General features: G+C 36.0%; 1 protein-coding gene across 1 annotated transcript in view; it reads left to right on the top strand.

The window, feature by feature from the left end:
• Positions 1-19,783, top strand: part of DNAJC24 (DnaJ heat shock protein family (Hsp40) member C24) — a 57,918-nt gene that overhangs the window by 694 nt on the left and 37,441 nt on the right. The window contains exon 2 of the mRNA XM_054025952.1: positions 2,455-2,597. Coding sequence (XP_053881927.1) covers positions 2,490-2,597 — 108 coding nt within the window. The 5' untranslated portion in view covers positions 2,455-2,489. The remainder of the gene's footprint in view (positions 1-2,454; positions 2,598-19,783) is intronic.

The following is a 19,783-nucleotide window of genomic DNA, read 5'->3' as shown; positions in this document are numbered from 1 at the left end:
GTAATCTTTCATTCCTGGAGGCTCCAGGACAATCCTGAAGGGTTGGCAACCCTATGAATAGCACTAGCCGTAGATTGGTGTTTCTCACACTGTGGGTTGGAACCCCAGAGTGGGTCACCAGGGCTGGCTTAGACTTGCTGAGGCTCAGGTCTTCAGCCCTGGGTTGCAGGACTCAGGTTATAGGTCCCCTTCCTGGGGCTGAAGCCCTTGGCTTCAGCTTTGGCTCCTCCGCCTGGAGTGTTGGGGCTCAGGCTTTGGCCCCCTCACCTGGGGTAAGGGACTTGGGTGGGCTCAGACCTCTGTCCCCCCTCCTGGGGTTGTGTAGTAATTTTTGTTGTCAGAAGGGGATCACAGTGCAATGTAATTTGAGAACTTCTGCTACCTACACACTTTATTTCTTGTCTGTGTTAGACTCTGCAATATGTGCCAAAGCACGATTTGTTATAGCTGCACCCTTAGCCCAGGGCAAAGACATTTTCAGCTCACGTTATGTCATAGGAGAGAAATTAGATCTGTTTCTTGCACAAAAGTGGAAGGGGTTGCTTGTATCTGTGCTCCAGCTTGAAAAACGTTTTGGGATCCTTCAAGGTGATAGGGGCTAAAAAAAGAAAGAGATTTTTCCCATTATATACAACTTTCCCTAAAAGAGGATAGCCCAGCAATCTCACTCTCTAAATTTGTTATTTTTTATGGTACCTTCCCAGAAGTTAAAAACAAACTTATTTCTTCCCTTCCACCTTAAGAAAATTTTGAGTGCTCAAATTTAATGGATGTGATTGGAAGATGTTTCTTAAAAATGGTATAAGTATGGGTGGTCCTGTAAAATATTTGTGTTTTAGCTGAAATCTCACTTAGTTGAAAGATTCCTGACAATGGTCCCAAACTTGCAGTTAGTTCCATATGAATGAATGCCTGTACTGGTAAGGAATTGGCTGTAAACTTGGGTCCTAAATGTGTTTAGACTTCTCACTATAACTTTTTTATGCATTGTCATTAAAATTAAGTTTTAATATTTGATGTTTCCTTTAAGGGCATCAGCCTGAAATTTGGCCAGTTTAAAAAACTAGTTAAATGTACTTTCAGGAACCATACCTGCTCCAGATTCCCATTGCTATTTTTTCTCATTTTACAAGCACATTTTTCTATATTTTAAAATAAATATTTAACAGTTGTTCTGTGAAAATGCCACACAACCAGAAAGGGTAATTATGATCCTGGCCCTGCAGTGTGATGCGCATGGGCTGACTTGTCATCATGGATCTCATTGCTGGATTGAGGTTTAATTGCCTACATGTGCAATACAATGCACAAAATAAACTGAAAATTTTTTGTTCTCTAATCTTTAAGTATGGCCTTACTATAGCATAGCAAGTATATGTTACTTGTAAAAAATTGTAGGTTAAAAATAATTCAGACAGAAGTAAATTCAGCCCCTTTAAATTTTGCAAAATAATCCTTAGGCATTAATTTAAGTGAATTACTAATAGCAATTGGAAATGGCATTGGTTGGGCGAGGAACAACCTTTGTAATTGTAGAATTATGAAAATGACTGACTGTATTTTTGACTATTACAGGTATTTTTGTGTGTTAGCTCAAAGGAGAAATGTTTGAATTGAATTCTCACATATTGAATGGGAGGCTGCTTCATGATTTTAAAAAAAGCAAAAGTGAAATGTAATACTATTGATTTAAAAGGAAAATGTTTGTATAACTTAAATGGCAATGATGCTACCAAAAACAGCGAAAGGATTTAAAAAAAAAAAAAAGGGACTTTTGTAATGTTCTTGTCACAGAACTAAATGTGCTTTTGACTTGAGTAGTTGAACAATTTGAAAGGGTATATTGTGTTTTCCAGTCAGTTTCCCTATATTCTACCTAGAAATGGAGTTAAAACAGCATAAACAAGTTAAATCAATCCAAATTTCAGAAATGTATATCGAATCTGTTAGTTGTTTAAATTGTTGAGATTATAATGTGAGGTTCTATGCTCCTCTGTGCAGCAGAGGGGAACAAAACAGCAGAAAGGGGAAAGGCAGAAGATATATTGGCCATGTGATGTGTTGCACATTTAATTCTCACACCAGACTGCTTAGACTTTTTTCTCCCCCTGCATTTCTATAGCGAAAAGGTCAGTATGATGAAGGAAAAAATGGTGGAACAACAGAAAGGGAATGTACAAGGCATTGTGCCCTTAGAAACAGAATAAATCGATCAGCCACAGGCAAATCTGCCTCTTTGATTTTAAGTAATAAATCCTATTTGGCTGCGTATGTTAAACAGTTGTCTGCATTGTGGCATGTGATCTCTTGCTGCCATTGTTAGGATGGGATTGAGGGGTGGAGTCACATTCTCCCATGGTCCAATATTTTGTCGTGTTTGAAGTTGCTCACACGCAATTCTTTTAAATGCACTCTAAATGATCATTACACTATTTTATTTATTTTGTTAAGCAGATTTTGAAAGAAGCCACTTCCTAGTTAGTCACATAATGGCCTTTGAACACATACCACGAAAAGACTGGTATAGAATTCTGGGTGCAGAACCATCAGAGAACCTGACTGAACTGAAACAGAAATATCAGAAGCTGGTATTATTAGTAAGTATATTTTACCTTATTTAAATAATGCAAAAATTAACTACTGTTTTCAATTTATAAATTCTGTATAAATAGAACCAAGTGTAATGAGTGTTATAATTTTGTCTGTGAGTGTAGGTTGTTCTTTAAACTATCAAGTGAAGCTCCAGAGCATGTGATTTTCTTATGATCCCGGAAAATGGGGTTGCTTTCTCCCCCCCCACCTACCATCACCAAAAGAACACTATCTCTTCCCCACCCCACTCATCCCATCCCTCCAGGCAGTCTGGAAATACACCACGATTTGGTTGGATTTGGTTCATCATGTGGATAAAAATAAAATTATCTTCAAACTTACAAATAAATCTTTTTTTCATTTTATAATACTCCCCTTCCTGTGTGATTTTACTTTATTCTGTCACACTTCAGTTAGTGTTTGGCACATTACTGTTTGCTACCAGGAAAGCCATTATAAAGTCACAAACACTGAACTGTAGCATCACTGACTAAATCAAGCATGAAGAGCAGGTTTATTTGAAAAACAGGAAGACTCTTCTTTATGTATAAATATCTTGCTAATCTTTAGTATTGGGATAGAAAGAGAGAAGTATGTGAACATTAATATGGTTTCTGGTGTAAAACAATTGGCCCAATTCTGGCAGGGTTTCCCTCAGAACTACTGAAATGTGAGTTTCTGAAGAACTGGAACCTGTATTTTTAGTTTGTGATAATATGACAGTTGCCATTTATTTATGGATTGCTTTCTGAATTACCACAAGTCTGTTGACTTTAAAGTTGTATTCTCAATGCCATAAATGATAAAGGTGAGGACATTCAGCCATAACTGTCTATAAAAGTGTCTGTGCAAAATATGGAAACTTCTTGTTTTCAAAGGGAAAATTAAAGATTAATTACACTTCCATCAAATAATCTGTTTGAAATGGACCCTTCAAGAGATGACTGCTGTCTTCCTGATCCTTCTGTGTTGCTAAAAATATACACTTAAACCAAAACAACCAATACCCTTTATTTTGGTGCATTCTGAAAGTAAATCTGAAGTTGATCAATATTTGATACCTCTATTTGTCAGTTGCCTTTCAAGATTACAAAGAGGCTGCTATGATTGGCATCAACTCTTTATCTTAGCATTTATAACATAACATATTCACTGATTTCAATGATACTCTGATTATCTATATAAAAGGACCATGATACACAATCCTTATTATTCTTATTATAGAAAACCATGGTATCTCTGAATGAGCTCAGCTGATACATTTTTGATATGCTGGTTTTCTTCTGTGCATTCTACTATTTTTTTGTGTGTGACCGTCATAGTATTTTGGTACTAAGATTAGCGTACATTTAAAACTAACTATAATGTGTTTTGTTAAGAAAAAACAGGAAATGTAATAAAAAAGCCCTTTCTGTTTGGTTAAGTTTCTAATTTAAACTGAATAAACTAATGGAACTAAAATGGAATTTGTTATTTTCTCCTTAATTCATTCATTGTACCAAGGTATAATGACAGAATGCAAATTTTATATAAAATGCTTATTATACCTAAATACAATAAAATAAGTTTTGTTAGAATAGTAACTTTGACTTCAGATTTCCTTATTTTTCTGCACCTTTTGAAGCCTTGCCTTTAACATCACGGAGTGTGTTTATTTAGAGAAATAGGTGAAAATTTATGCAATTATAACTGCACAGAAGTTATAATTGCCTGTTCCATAACCTCTTAATATCAGAATGGCTCAAACACTAACTTTATTTAAATTAAAATATTTATATATTTCCATTATAGTTTTTCTAATGTGTATAAGCAAATTGCTAAAATGTTTATATTTTAAAAAGTCAATTTAACTGAGGAAAATTATGGAGGATGTGGAAGGGGCCTAATGTTGAATAAACAATATTTTTGAAAACTGAAATGTTTGCTTTCCCCTTTCAGTGATGGATGAATAAGAGGTATTCTTATTTAATACTTCTGGCAAGTTTCATTTTTTCTTTTTAAAGTACTCCTAGTTACTTTATTCTCTGAGGCAAATTTCATTTGCTACTGCTATTGTCTCATTGTTTCCTTGAACTCCTTTGTCTGTATCCATCTATTGTCTCTTGTCTTATACTTGGATAGTAAACTCTTTACAGCAGGGACCATCTTTTTGTTCTGTGTTTGTACAGAGCCTAGCACGATGGGGTATTACTTTGTTAATACAAATAATTAATTTGCACTCCTTCCAAATCACTTTCACTGGATGTGGAAGTGTACTGGAAATGATGTGGTTCCACTACTTATTGAGTGAATACACAAGTTCAAAAACCTCTATACCTGTTGTTCCTAACAGAGCCCAGTTATGGTTTTCCAAACCTTCCAATGGCATGATTGGTTTGGGTAGGGGACAGAGCCACACACAGACACCCTAGCCATTTCTGTCCATAAAGAGGTGGTAGGAGTATAGTAGAGTAGCAGAGCCAACTCCCACTCAGAAGCTACAGTGGTAGGTGAAGAGCAATTCCTCCTTCTGCCTACACTGAAATTTCTTGCCAAGTTATGGGGATAGGGCAAAGTTTTGTTATCTGTATAAGAATACAACATTTAACCTCGTGTTATTTTAAGAATTGTTGAATATTATATATATATTGTTCTGAAATCCAGGAGTTTATAAGGCAGCCAGTGTTTCAGATACCAGTTGCAGTTATTACCAACCTTCTGTAATTGTAATAGCTCTAATGGCACATGGTCACTAGCATGAAGCATTATAGAGGATGCAATTGTTATTTTGTAAATAATCTTGCTATGAAAATTTTCTGGAAAGTGGCAGTCCATGCTTTCTTTTTGTCATCTTCAAATAATCCCTGCTGCTTCATGTTTAATATTTGCTTTTTTGCCTTATATTATTTCCCTTATAATTGCACATATGTAATGTTAGCATTCTGAATGATCAGACAGATGTAAACTTTGTAGGTTATTGAAAGTTGACGGTCATGCCATATGTCATTGGAATGGTGATTTTTCTCTGCATTTGCAGTATGTGCTGTGTAAGGTCAGGTCTGACCTTAATTTCAAAGTAATAGAAAGGCGAGCAAACATGGCTATATGGTAGATTTGCTACAATTGACTCACAAGGGTAAACTCACTTAAAAGGACTGATTAATTTCTAAAATGTAACTTTGCCCCCCAACTATAACTTAATTCAAGAAACAGAATTATTTCATAACTAGACAATGAAATTGTACTTAGATACCCATGTTGCAGTCAGTATTTTTGAGTGACTAAAAGATTTATTATAATTTTGCTTATTTTTCCTTTATTAATTTTTATTTTTGCAGTTTTAGCCTATGAATATGTGTTTAACTGAAACATGTCATTACACAATTTCTGGATAATAAAACATATGGTATTACAGTCTCCAGATATTCAAAAATCACTGAGATTGGCTTAAAAATCATGAATTCTTTTAAAATAATAAATGTTTTGTTTGCCGTCTGGATTTTGAATATTGTGGGTTCAGATTTTCAAGCTTTCTCCTGTAACCATGAAGACTAGAAACTTACTTAAAAAATTAAAATGCTGAGATTCTCACAGTCACATGACTTCAGGAGCTGGGGCTTTAAGAAAAAACATGAAACGTGAGAATTTGAAATTTGATATAACTTGTACTGTTCTGGCTGCTGGTTTACAAAAGGCTCTTATCTGTACTTTTATGAACTTCAGATGCAAATCCTTGTTTTTGGTCTTGTAGAATAAAGTCTAGGTGTTTGTGACAGAGAGAGGCATCCAGAAAAGCTGCAAAAAAGTGTTAATATGAGCATATGTTCTCTCTCTGTCACAGTTCCACGTTGTGCCTCCTTGGAAGACATTTAATTCAAGTCCACTCTAAAACATCCTCTCTGCATAGAAGACTTGCAGAGAGTAAACTCAGCAAGTATGGTGAGACCAGGGTTCAGAAACTGTGCTCTGCTAGCTAGCTATGTGGAAAAGGCAGCCTAAATTTGGTCTGTAGTCCGCTGATATTCAGGACATGTTTAGTTTTGAAATATTGTGATAATTACAACCATTTTTTCATACTGATGCCTTTTAGTTTGAATAATATAAAATCATAAATGCATTCAGAGGGTTTGGGTTGTACTGCAGTTTATCAGGTAATCCACTCAGTTTTTTCACTCTGTGGAAAGGCACTGCTCATTATATATTGGTTATGACTATGTGATAGATTAAAAGTAGGAAGATAAAACTAAAATAACAGAAATAAGTTCCGTGAGTGAAATTTTACACTTTTTTTTTTTTCTATTACTATAATTTTCAATTCCTTTTTGGTCTAGTATTTTAGGGTCAAAAATAAGTTGCCAGGTTGTTTTCAAATTTTCTTGCAGCTATTCTGTATGTGAAAATTGCTGTTTACAGAGAATAAACCAAGCAAATGTATAAGCTTTGTCTAGCTGAAAATCAGATTTCTCTTCCTGTTGATGCTGATCCTGATATTATAGGATACCTTTCTGCTGGAAGGGAATTATTGTTCAGGAAAATTATATGCTGCTGTTACAATGTGTGCCCTAATCTTAAAGAAAATCCATGTAATTTGAGCAAGGAGTGTGCAGGAAGCTCTTCTTCTTAATGTGGAAAGGGTATAAAATGTGTCACTAAACACTCATGTGGGCACTGAGATTCTCTTTGGATCATAAGTAGTTATATATAGATTAGTGTTAAGACAGTTGTTATATAATACATTCAGAAAGTATAGAAGAAGGGACTACAGAGGGGCGTCATACATGGGAATGAAGAAAATTACCATATTGGCAACAATGGAAGAGGGCAGTAGTAGATCTTGTACAATTCTTTAGTTAAATTATTAAGTACAGTCATCTTCATTTCAATAAGAAATATCAATTAAAGATAGCTTTGTAAGGGGAAAAACAGTTATAATTGGTCTAGAATCCAGAAAAGTCTTTTATGGCTGTATATGTTAGTAATATGGTACTGTAGGAATATGTTTGTATTTGGGGCATTCTTTCCATGAGATGTTCAATGTGCCTGTCAAACCTCCCCCTTTTGGACCTTATGTGGTGCTCCTGTCTCATACAGAGTTTAAAGAAAACTATACTGGGGGAGGGTGGTTGAAAAGGACCCAATACGTGAAGTACTTGGAAAACAATTTGTTTGTTTTTTCTAACTAGTGTTTGAAGTGATCATCAAATTGTGGGGTTTTTTCTTTCAGAAGTAAAAAGTTAATCAAAATAGGAGATATGTGCCTTTTGTCTACATGGGCTCCAGTCCCTGAGTTATGCAAGCGTCTAACAGTGCACATGTGAGCAATTCCATTGAGGTCACTGGGGCTATTCATATGTGTAAAGTTGTGTGTATGTATTACTGCTCTCAGATTGTAAGATTGGTGTCACAACTTTTGTTTTAATAGTTACCAATTAATTTCAAAGCCTGTGTATATCTGCTATAAAAGCCTTTGTTGATGTCAAGTTAAGGTTGAGAATTTGCACCCTAAGGTTTAGAAAATTCTCAGCTCCCAAGCATACAAAATCCATTAAGAAAAGCATTACATGTATAACCTTTGAATGCATTACGTAAATAATCATCTAAATCTGCTTCTATTGCATGTTAAAAAACAAATAAACGAACAAAACTTTGGGTATCCTTCCTTCCATTGTGGGGCCTCATATATTATGGAGAATTTTGGTATTCAAAAGATGAATCATGCTGCTCGGACAGCAGAGAATGTGTTTTGTAACTTGATTAAAATAATGAAATAATTTCATCCTTGTATATTGATTTCTGTCAAGATTCACCAATTACAGCAGAGAAGTTTGAACTGTTCAGTTTAACACAAAGAAATATCTTTTTAAGTATGTGGATATTTTTACTTTGATATGTCTTTGCATGTGATTTCTCTGCAATTTATATGGTCCTAATAAAGTGGAATTTTAATACTGTTCAAATCGTGTCATCCCTAGTACCATTAGTAGTAGTTATTTAATATACAGATTGACACCCGAGAGAAACCATTTTATGATTCTATTGCGCTATGTGCTGTACAATGACCTAGAATGCCAAGTCTGTGCAAAAGCTCTGCCTTGCTCTGCAGGAACTGTGAATGAAGTTTAAAAGTCATATCTCAATATCAATCTGCCTAGGGAAGTCCCTTGTTTAAATGAGTTATTAGGTAGGTATCTATCTATGGACCCCTTCCCCGGAGCATTTGGCAATTATGCTACATCTCAGTACTTACTACGTTTGTGACAATGTCACCTTTTTGTTTCAACAATGAACACTAAAAATACTGAAAAAAGTGAATAACACAAACAAGTGGAGAAGAGGAAACTCCATCCAATTCTTATACAATCCACATATTAGAAAGATGAAGTCCATCATAAAGGCAAAGTAAGCAAGCAAGGAAACTAATTTACTGAATTTCATACAAATTGCTTACGATTACCGGTATATATTTTTGTTTGCAGTTTACTTTTTATGATCATTAGTGTCTAATACTTTCATTATTGTTCTGTACCGCTAAAGTTCAGGTTTAAGAACAGGGTGGGAGATGGGCAGCTGAAATCTGAGATGCAGCTAATGCACAATCTGCCCTCCTCACTCACCATTGTCTGCTAACATGAGGTCTAGAGATGTCTCCTCTGAACTTTCTGTAAACCTGTTATATAAGCCATTAATAGTAACAAAGAAAATGTTTTTAAAAACATTATCTCTTGTGAGATTGTAACTATTTTAGTGCTTAACTTCGACATTTTAAGCCTTGGATTATTTACTTAGACAGTAGTAGCTCTGACTGTAGAACATAAGCTATTCAGATCAACAATAAAGTACATAAGAGAATCCACCTGACAATAACAGTTATTTTTAGAAAGCACTGAATTTGCAAACTTCTCTTACTATAGTTATACTGTGAACCTGGCCTTACTTGCATTGAATCTGTAATAATAAATATTTTAAACATGGTGCATCCTTTGATAGGTCTTGTTTAATGGATCACTATGGACAGGGATCCTTTGTTCTGTAATGACGCTGTTAGCTATGCGCTAAATAATTTTTTAAAAGTACAAGTGTAAACTCTGCTATATACTAATGTCCTTGCTAGCCAAGAAAACTGGTAAAATCTTTAGCATGATGCACTAGCATATTTTTAAGTGTAGCATGGAGAGGATTTGTTTGTTTATTTGAATTTAAATGAAGAAATACCTAGTCACCCCTGTCCTCTATTTAAAACAAGTCATAAAATAACTGAAATCAAATAGCAGCATATTTCCCCCTCCCTTCTTCAATATTTCCCCTTCCCTTTTTCACTGATCACCAATCAGAAAAAAATCTTACAAATCTCCCCACTCTGTACATATTCTCTTCTCCTATCCCCAACTAACCCCAAAAGTTTCTCACTTTTCAGTGTACCCAGAAGGTCAACAAATGAGCTAATTTGGACTTGTTTGATGGGGAATTTAATTCTGTAGTTGACAGTCCTCCTTATAGAACGCTCCATCAGCACATCCTGCCATTATGGCCAGAAAGTCCATCTTGAGTATCTCTGCTGATCTTAACTAGTATAGCAGTCTCCCAGATTAGGTCTTGAGCCATTTAGGATTTTGCAGGTCAAAAGTAACACCTTAAACACTACCCAGAAGCCAACAGGCAGCCAGTGATAAGCACTTTTAAAAATTCCCCAATTGGTCGTTATCACCAGGAAATTATCATCAACCAACTTTTGCAAGTGCAATATCTGTACCCCTTCTAATTCTGACCTGGGGTGGAAAGGGCCAGGGAAGCTGAGGGCATTCAGATTCTCTGAGAGATGTCTCCTCACAATCCTTTGTTATTTTGCTGTAAAATAAAAGATTAGATACCAGTTAATAAGGCTTTGCAAGGAGAGGCTGAATGCATGCCTCTTTTAAAGTAATTAGCACCTTGTCCTTTTCAAAGAAGGCCAATGTCCCTGTAGTGGTTCTTACTGATCAAGAAGAAGGATCCAAATCACAGATTGTGTTACAAAGGTCTCCCAACACTTCCACAACTTCTTATGCAACACTACCTGGAGATCAAGCAGTAACAACCTAGGATTAGTCTGATCCAGTTATTGCTCTGCCTTAACAGGTGGAAGATTGCATTACCTGCAGATGAAGAGCTTAGATCAGAGAGACCCATGAGGGTTAATCCTGAGGAGAAAGTAACTGGGGGCCACACCATCAACAGCTGATGACAAAAAATCCTTAGTAAATACTTCTAAACCACCAGAGGATTCTGTTAGTAATACAATATTCTCACTCAGAGTCACCTGGAAAACCGAAGTTTCTATTCACCTCAAGAGCAGACTGTCAAAACCGGTCCCTGACTGCATCAAAGAAGGTGGACACTCAACTCAAATCCCAGAAGGCAATGACATAAGTGTAAAATCCAACCCTGCAATCTCCGATCTGAACAGAAACACTAGATCCAGTTTGTGTCTGGCTTTAAATTGAGACTTTAAATACAGTTACCTTTGATCATCTCATGGTGGCCATGAAATCATGATACAATTTAGAAGGTTCATCATTTATATGGATGATGGTCACCAAGTTCTATCAGCAGAATAAAGGAGATTTTAACTCTCAACAGTAATCATGCTAGCACACTTTTTGTGAACTCTATTGATTAGAGTGAGACCATCATATGCTGTCACATAGTGGGGTGCAATCTGGATCAGGGAGGGGTTGTCACTAGCTGCCCTGTAACCCTTGGTACCTCACACCCTGGGCTGCCCACAACAGCCTGCCAGCATTCAGGTCACACACTGAGGTCTGTGTATAGCTGTAGCTCTGGTCCAGCAGCTCTGACCCAAGCAGAACATCATTCACACTCTGGCTTCCACCAGCTTTGGTTACTTCTTGCAGGGTGTCTCCAACACACTCCTAGTCATGCAGTTTCCCAAAAACGTGTTCTGCACTGTCCAGGCCTCTTTTGAACAGTTTACAGGACCGATGAACCCTTAATATCTAAATCAGGGGTTCTCAAACTGGGGGTCGGGACTTCTCAGGGGGTTGCGAGGTTATTGCATGGAAGGTTGCGAGTTGTCAGCCTCCACCCCAAACCCCGCTTTGCCTCCAGCATTTATAATGGTATTAAATATATAAAAGTGTTTTTAATTTATAAGGGGGATCGTGCTCAGAGGCTCGCTATGTGAAAGCGGTCACCAATACAAACGTTGAAGAGCCACTTATCTAAAGAGTCAATATTCAACAGATTGCTACTTAAATGGAGTTACCAAACTGTTCAGTTTAAACACAGCACTGAATTGTTTTGGATTAAAAAATAAAACAAGTTTATTAACAAGCAAATAAAAGTGAAAACGCATCTAAATTTAGTAAGTTTTGGTTCAAGGCTTTGTTTAAAATGGCCTTTCTTACCCACAGTCTTCCAATAAAATGGTGACTTGACCCTTTGTCAGGGTCTCTCCCAGAGGCCCACATGTGCTGGTGCCTTTGTCTTAGGTGAAAGAGAGAGAGGTCATCTGGGGGTCTATGTCCTTTTCTTTTGTAGTTCAATGAACCCTTGAAGTGGATTCATCTGAAGATTACTCCTCAAAGCAAAGTTTATTCAAACTGTAAAGGAAGCAACATGGAATCTGGTGATGAAGGAGGCTTGAAGCTCTTTCTTCCCACCTTGTTTGCTGAAATGCCAGTTTGTTTTGTCTCCTGTTTCCTCTTCCTGCTGTCTGAAGGACTCTGTTTTCTACTTTATGTTAATTGAGATAAACACGCATTCCTTTGTTTAAGATAGACCTGTTTAACAATCTTTGTGGAGGCAGGGTGGTGTGGGTTATAAGCATGTGCTATAACATCACAGAGGGGGACTTCATAACTTTAGATATAAAGTTTGCAATATACAGTTCAAAATGATATTACTGACCAACAAGTTATTACTTTTCAAATTATACCTCAGAAGATAATTACAATAGTGTAATTCAGGCATGAATATAGGAGTGCTTTCAGTCACACATGCATTTCCCTAAAAATGCTTTATTCTGAATGCCTAAGCTGTTGGGATGGAACATGTACGTTCCTACATTCAACTCAATGGCATTTCTCTGTATGTAATGTGGTAACATCTGAAAATCATGTTTGTCAGAATGCCTTGGGCTTATTCTGATCTCTATTCCTCCAACAAGGTAACTTGTACACTTGTCGTCTTGTGGATTTTACACCTATGTATCATTACAAATTACTTGTCTCTGTTAATATGTAGTTTTTAGTGTTTTTAAAAAAAAAATCAGTCAGCATTCTCAGCTGTCACTTTGAGATTTATTTTTTTTATGGCTCCCAGTCAGTAGATATTCCATATTCCTACAGTGATAGAGAAATGAGAGAGAAAAGTCTTGAGTAAAAATTTAAAAGGTACCTAAATCCATTTTCAGATGTGAATTGGACATGTAAGTCATTTTTGGAAAATGGGAGATAGGCTTCTAAATCACTTACACGCTTTTGAAAATTTTAATCATTGGGACTAATACATCTCCCTGAGAGCTAACCTGCTCAAATAGAGTAATCCTGGGGATGGGAGCCAGGAGTGCTTGAGTTCTTTCCTAGGTCTGCTTCTGGTTTACTACATGTTCTTGGACAATTCCGTTTACTGTTCTTTGCTTCGGTTTTTCTGTCTCTGAAATGGGGCTAGCACTTGACCTTCTTACTTTACAGGGATGTTCTAGGGAATTCCTTGGTTGACATTTGTGGAGCACAGCACAAAATAGACACACAGGTTAGAGAGGAGGCCATTTCTCTAAAAAGGGAAATTGTGTGTCTACTTTTCTTGTATTTAAAAGATAGAAATAATTTTTGTGCTGATTGAACAAGGCTTTTGATTTGGTGCCAGAATTACTTCAGAGTTCTTTCATTTGTTAAGATTACTTTGTTTACAGTAGAGTGTCATGTTTTCTCAAATTTGCATCCCTTAGAGCACTTTGTAGCCCACTGGTTTTTGGTGTCTTGACAACAGTAATGATAGTCACCCTACAAGCAAATGCTTCTTTGCACAGAAGCTGGAATGTCAGTTAAGGGCTCTATCCAGTGGATAGTGTGATATCTAGTGGATCGGACCTAGTGTTTTCTACTCAGTGTCTTTTTTGTTCAGTCCTACCACTGCATAAATTATGTACAATTTATTAATTAAAAGAGATTAAATGTTTCATTATTTGGTAATCTCTTGGATTAGATAAACCTTTTCTGACTGGAACTCTTTTAAACATAATTCACTGGCATTTAAAAAAAAAAAAACACTAAGCATGGGAAGGGACTTATCTTTGCCAGCTCCAAAAACAACGTTACAGTGCCCAGTTTTGGGCACCACACTTGAAGAAAGATGTGGACAGATTGGATCAAATCTAGAGGAGAACAACAGAAATAAGAGCTTTAGAAAACATGACCTATGGGGGAAGATTGAAAGAATTGGGCATGTTTAGTCTAGAAGGCTATATGTAAGTTGTCATAAAGAGATCAATTCTTCTCTGTGTCCATCGGGGGTATGACGAGGTTGTGAATCACCATAAGCTGATTACAAGTGAGATTTAGGTTAGGTATTAGGAAAAAATTTCTTACTCTATAAGGATTGTTAAATACTGGAACAGGTTACCTAGGGAGGTTGTGGAATCCCTATAATTGGTGAGGGTTTTAAGAACAGGCTATACAAAGGGATGTATACTTAATCCTGCCTCTGTGTAGGAAGATGGACCAATTGAGCTCTTGAGGTCCCTTCCAGCTCTGTGATTCATATAGATGTATGAGATACAAAAGTTTAGCACTGGTGCCAACCTGAAGCTTTTGCCTTGAATGCAGGGGCTGGTAATGCAATCTGATTCTCTTTGTGGAAGTGAACATGGTTCAAGTTTCAGAGCACTTTGCCACAAAATTAATAACATTAAGAAGCAAAGACAGTTTTTATTTTCTGTGGCAGAAACAAGGCATTAGCTTGGGACCAAATGTTTTTTAAGTATTCCCTATGTCAACCTACTGAGTATTTGAATTGCATTTACTATCTTTGTACTGCAAAAGGCAGTATACAAACAGGGTAAGAGAACTTAAAAGAACCCAAACACATTTGGACCATGATCCAGCAAATGGACTTACATTTTATGCACTTGAGTAGTCCTGTTGGAGTTCATTTATAAAGTTAAGCATTTTTATTAGCACTGCAAATGAAATATTTTGGGTCTTGAGTTTAGCTTGGTGATCTTAGTTATTTCTGTGATCACTTCATGTATGCATGAAAGAGTATATGATCATACATGTCTATTTTAAGAAAAACATCTGGGAGGAAAAATATTAAACCAAAGCATTATTTTTAAAAAAACACAAATAGACATTTTTTTATGCTGTAAGAGTGGCTCTATGTTTCATAAGTGATAGTGTAGAGAAAATGTCCAATGTTCTAGTAAGCATTAGGTGGCAGTAGTGTGCTATATTTGGCAGCGCTTTGTCATTTGGTTATTTTTTGTTAAGCTTTCATACTCTTAATGTGGTGTCACAAACTAGATTATAATATACTGGTTTAGTCATAGTTTTGTTATGAGAATTGTGTGAAACTGAAGGGGCAGTTATTGTTTGGGCCTCTCTGACATGCTTAAGATGTAGTCAGAATGCTGCTGTTACAGCAGAGTATTAATGACTTTTATTTTCCTGTTATACAGTATAAAACAGTAATTTACAATAATGTGAATTAAAAATATTCTGAGGAGGTATGTGCCAGAGATATCCTGAGAAACTTGTTCAATGTATAATTTACAAGGTAGTAACTTCAGTAAATTTTATCCTCTCCCTTGGGCCCAAATGCTAAATTCCCTTTTGTACTTGTAAATGTGTAAAATCATATTATTAGAGATCCAGAAAAGGTGACCTTATCCTGTTAATTAGAAGTGTGTCGTACTTTGGGTTGATTTCCTTACCATTAGCAAAAGTGTAATTATGACTTGTTTGCAGTTTAGTTTTTTATTTAGTTCTATTTTACATCTAGAATAAAGTATTTTGTACCCCACTTTTTCGTGTTTCTCAAATGTCAGGATTTAGCTCAGAATATTGGAAACATTTTGCTACTTCACATTTTATTGCCTTATAGTTTTCAAATATATAGTGCTGTCCTAACCCTGTGTGAGGATATGTTGCTGTCTTATGTTTTTGTCTTCATTTATCATCTAGGGAAAATGAGTGCATTTTCTAAGTTCAAGGGAATATTGGTGGAACAAGGTAGATATAATTAACCTTTCATCATAGTGATTTTAGTGTTGCTTCAAATCTTGGACAGGTACAGTTAACTTGTGACCTTTTGATTTTTTTTTTCCTTGTTGTGTCTCTCAGGTAAAGGGGCTCAGGGAATTCAAAGCTGGTGCAGTAGTGTCATTAATTTGGCAGAATGATCAATTAATAGAAGAAGAGCATGAAAGCGTTGACAGAACATGCTACCTAATTAGTACCTGATGAACCATGTAGGCCACAGAGCACAGAGTGCAATGTCGCTTCAGGGTAGTTGCTGTATAAGACCTTTGCATTCAAATCATTAAGTAGCCAAAGAGCAGTACTTCAGTTTGATTTCAGCTGGTTAAGGAAATCCTGCAAAATGCTGAGCGAATTCATTTCCCATTGAAGTAAAGGAAGCTGAGGACACTCATTACTTTATGCGAGCAACTCAAAGTAACGCAAGGCATTGGGCTTTTCATTTGTACAAATCTTTTTTTTTTTAAACGTTTGTTTACACATTGTACAATTAGTGATTCTAATTTTATAAAATAAATTGCAGTTTTCTTTTAGCTGTGTGAAGAACTAAGCTAGAGAGAGAAGAGTTGAAAATATTAGTTCAATAAGATTTCCTGCAGATACAGGGAATATCAAAGGGATAATAAATGTCCACTTACCCCAGATTTTTGAAGTTATTGCAAACTGAGGGTGTTTAGCACAATGCAGGGTTGAGTTTCCACATTGCTAACAGGCTTTGTCTATATGTCTTAATGGTTTTTTTTTTTTTAGAGCCTTTTACTGGGTCATTTAAATGCACTTTAAACTTACAAGTCTTGCACAACAACTGGGTAATACTAGAAGAATTGCTTTGTGTTGCTGTTTAACCAACTATATTTCCATTCATATACATAAGTATATCTATAACATAATTCACCCTGTTGAAACACAATTGTACCTCCTCCGATGACCCCCAGAGAACCTGTCAATGTTAAAAACAAGAACTCTTCAATATGAATTTACTTTTTTAACTTAAGTTTTTCCATTTTATTTAAAACACAGTAGTTTTTCTTTAGAATAATTTTAAGTGTTGTTATAATTTATTTATTTTTTAAATTTTTTGTAAGCCTGACCTAATTTAATGAATCCATGTTGAGCACTGGGAAAATGACTACTTTCCCCCAGTGCCACATGGTGGGTGCATAGGTCCTGTTTGTCACCTTATTTTCTTTTAATCCTTTTTATGGGACAATGAACAAAAATAACTAAAGTATTTTTAAAGAGACAAGGTGGGTGAGGTAGTATATTTTACTGGACCCACTTCTTTTTTTAACGTAGTTAACCAAAATTACACAGTTCAAATAAATTCAAAGGATAGTTACATAACTCACAAAATATGAAAGCTCTCATTTAAGTTAATGACAGAATTCCTGTCAATGAGAGGAGAATGAGGCCATAAAACAGTAAAGGTTAATCTGTGTAGATCAGTGATTTTCAATGTGTGGTCCTGGTGTCCGCAGGCCATGACTAAGCTTTCCAAGGGGTCCATACCTCCATTTGAAACTTTTTAGGGGTCCACAAATGAAAAAAGGTTGAAAACCACTGACGTAGATTCTTAGCCACGCCCGTCACCATAGTAGCTGAGCACCTCCATTTAGCCTGTTTTACTGTAGCCTGAATATTCTGTGCCATAGTTTGCATGGAAATTACTTTTATTTGGTGAAAATGAAAGACAAGCAATCAAATAATATTGTAAATTTCTATTAGATACTATCCTAGAATGCCCGGTTCAAACTGTTTTAAATTGTGCGGGTATTTACGTGCTGTATATTAAATTTATTTGCCCTGCTAAAATTAAACTATTTTTAGTCACATTTTTAAAACAGCTTTATAATGTAATTGTATGGTCCCTGGAGATGCGCATAGTTGAATGATAGGGTGCCTTTTTGTATTTCCATCTAGCAAGGGAACTGCTCAGCTTAATTTTGTGGTCCTCTATCTGCTGGGCTGGATACCTTATGAGGCAGTGTGTAATTCATTTATAAATACTTTTAGGAGACTTATAATTAAATAGCACATAGATTTTGTTTTCCCTTCTTTGCATATTTTTACGGCAAAACTTAATATTCTGCATCTTAAATTATTAAATTAAACATAATTGCTGCATTAAAAAAAAAAGACAGGATTTTAGTATCTTGGACAACTTTAAAGGGAATATCTACTAGGCTACTAGATTGATAGGGACACAATCTATCTGTTAATTGGTCATGAGATTTGGAGCCTGGACATATATACTTAAAATTGGCTGATGCACTCTGCAGATGATGAATCTGGAGCATCAGTGAAGACATCTTTTGAAATCCTAGATCCATTGAAGTCAATAGTTTTGCCATTGACTTGATTGGAGGCAGGATTTCTCCCCCAGCTTTGATGACGTTGGTCTTTTTATGTTGATGATCATTATGCAAGAGATTTCCACACAGGCACCTCTGGATCATAGTGCTACAGGAAGTATCAAAACTCTTCTCTTCTTCTGAATTTATCTTTGGGAGAGGAAAAGATATAAGGCCTGATGCAAACCCCTTTTGAAGTAAATATCCATTTACTTCAGTGGGTATTGGATCAGACTCATAAAGCCTTACATCTTTTGGTTGCTGGTTTGAATCCAGGCCAGGCTGGTGGTGACTTAATTGTTACCATACAATGGCTGTTTGGCCTACGTGAAACAAATCTTCTCTCTGTTCATTTCCCAATGGACAAGTGTCCACATCACAGAAGGCACCCCCAAAGTTTTCATTAATTGGTCCCTTTGTTGGCAGTTGTGGCAGAAAGGCCAGGACTGAATGACAGCAGACATTCCAGGTCAGGGGTGAGGTATCTTGGCAGAGCCTTGTGGGGACACACTTACTTTCACTGCATATGCTGTAGCCATTGTGTGGAAGATTTATATTTCCAGGACTGTCAGTCTGGCACTACATTCACTCTGATTTTAAAAAAGGGAGAAAAAAAAACTATAACCACTAATCACTTTTAAATGCTGTGGTGTACAGTAATTCAAATGGCAAAAGTCAGACTAACATACTTTGTACTTATTCTTCAATATCCTTTATGCTTGATTCCTGTATCCTGTTTACGCTGAATACTATTAATCTGAAATTATTTTTTATAAAATGTATAATTAGAAATTAAACAGAATTATACCAGTTTACCTTTCTTTTAAAATTAGAAAAAAAATTATCGAGGTTATAGCAGCTGTCTCATAATATGTCTTGAAAGGTTAAGATGATCTCTGCATGCTACAGGCAGGTTAGCATGAGCCTGCCAATACTTTTGTCTAATTGGGACCTCTTACAGCTTTTCTTTCCTGTTCTATTACCTAGCTTAGCCTATAGATAATGTCATTTGTAGCTGTTAGCGAATGGAGAGTGTACAAAGTCTGCTTCCACTGAAAACCTTTTCAAACATAATGGGGCTGAAATTTAGACAGTATACATGTAGCTTGCATTTGTATCTGTTCTTTTGTTGAAAAGACCTGCAGTATTATTTTATTTGTAGTTATTTGTGAACTTGTCTGTAGTACCATATTTTTATTTTATTTGTATTACTGTAGTGCCTAGGAGCCCTAGTCATGGACAAAGACCCCATTCTGCTACGTGTTCTACAAGCATAGACCCTCCTCAGTTGTGTCACTATAATCTCTATCAGGTTATAGTCATGATATATTACAATTTCTATACCAAAATACAGAGCAAGGAAAACGATAAAGGAATGAGGCGTTGACCAAAGAAAACATATTTAGCATGAGAGAATTGTTCTAACTCTGAACGTTTAACAGTGACTTGATATTGTGGGGCTTTATGTTAAGCATTGTGGTTCTGTGTTTTATATAACTCAGGTGTTTTGGTTATGTGACGTGTTTGTGCCAGTATGAAGAAGTGCCATTATCAGAAATATATTATGAAACTTATGATTAAGAGTACTTTAATATTTGCAAATGG

The sequence above is a fragment of the Malaclemys terrapin genome, chromosome 4 (genome assembly GCF_027887155.1).
Source record: "Malaclemys terrapin pileata isolate rMalTer1 chromosome 4, rMalTer1.hap1, whole genome shotgun sequence".
NCBI lineage: Eukaryota > Metazoa > Chordata > Testudines > Emydidae > Malaclemys > Malaclemys terrapin.
This window is presented reverse-complemented; position numbering and strand designations above follow the sequence as displayed.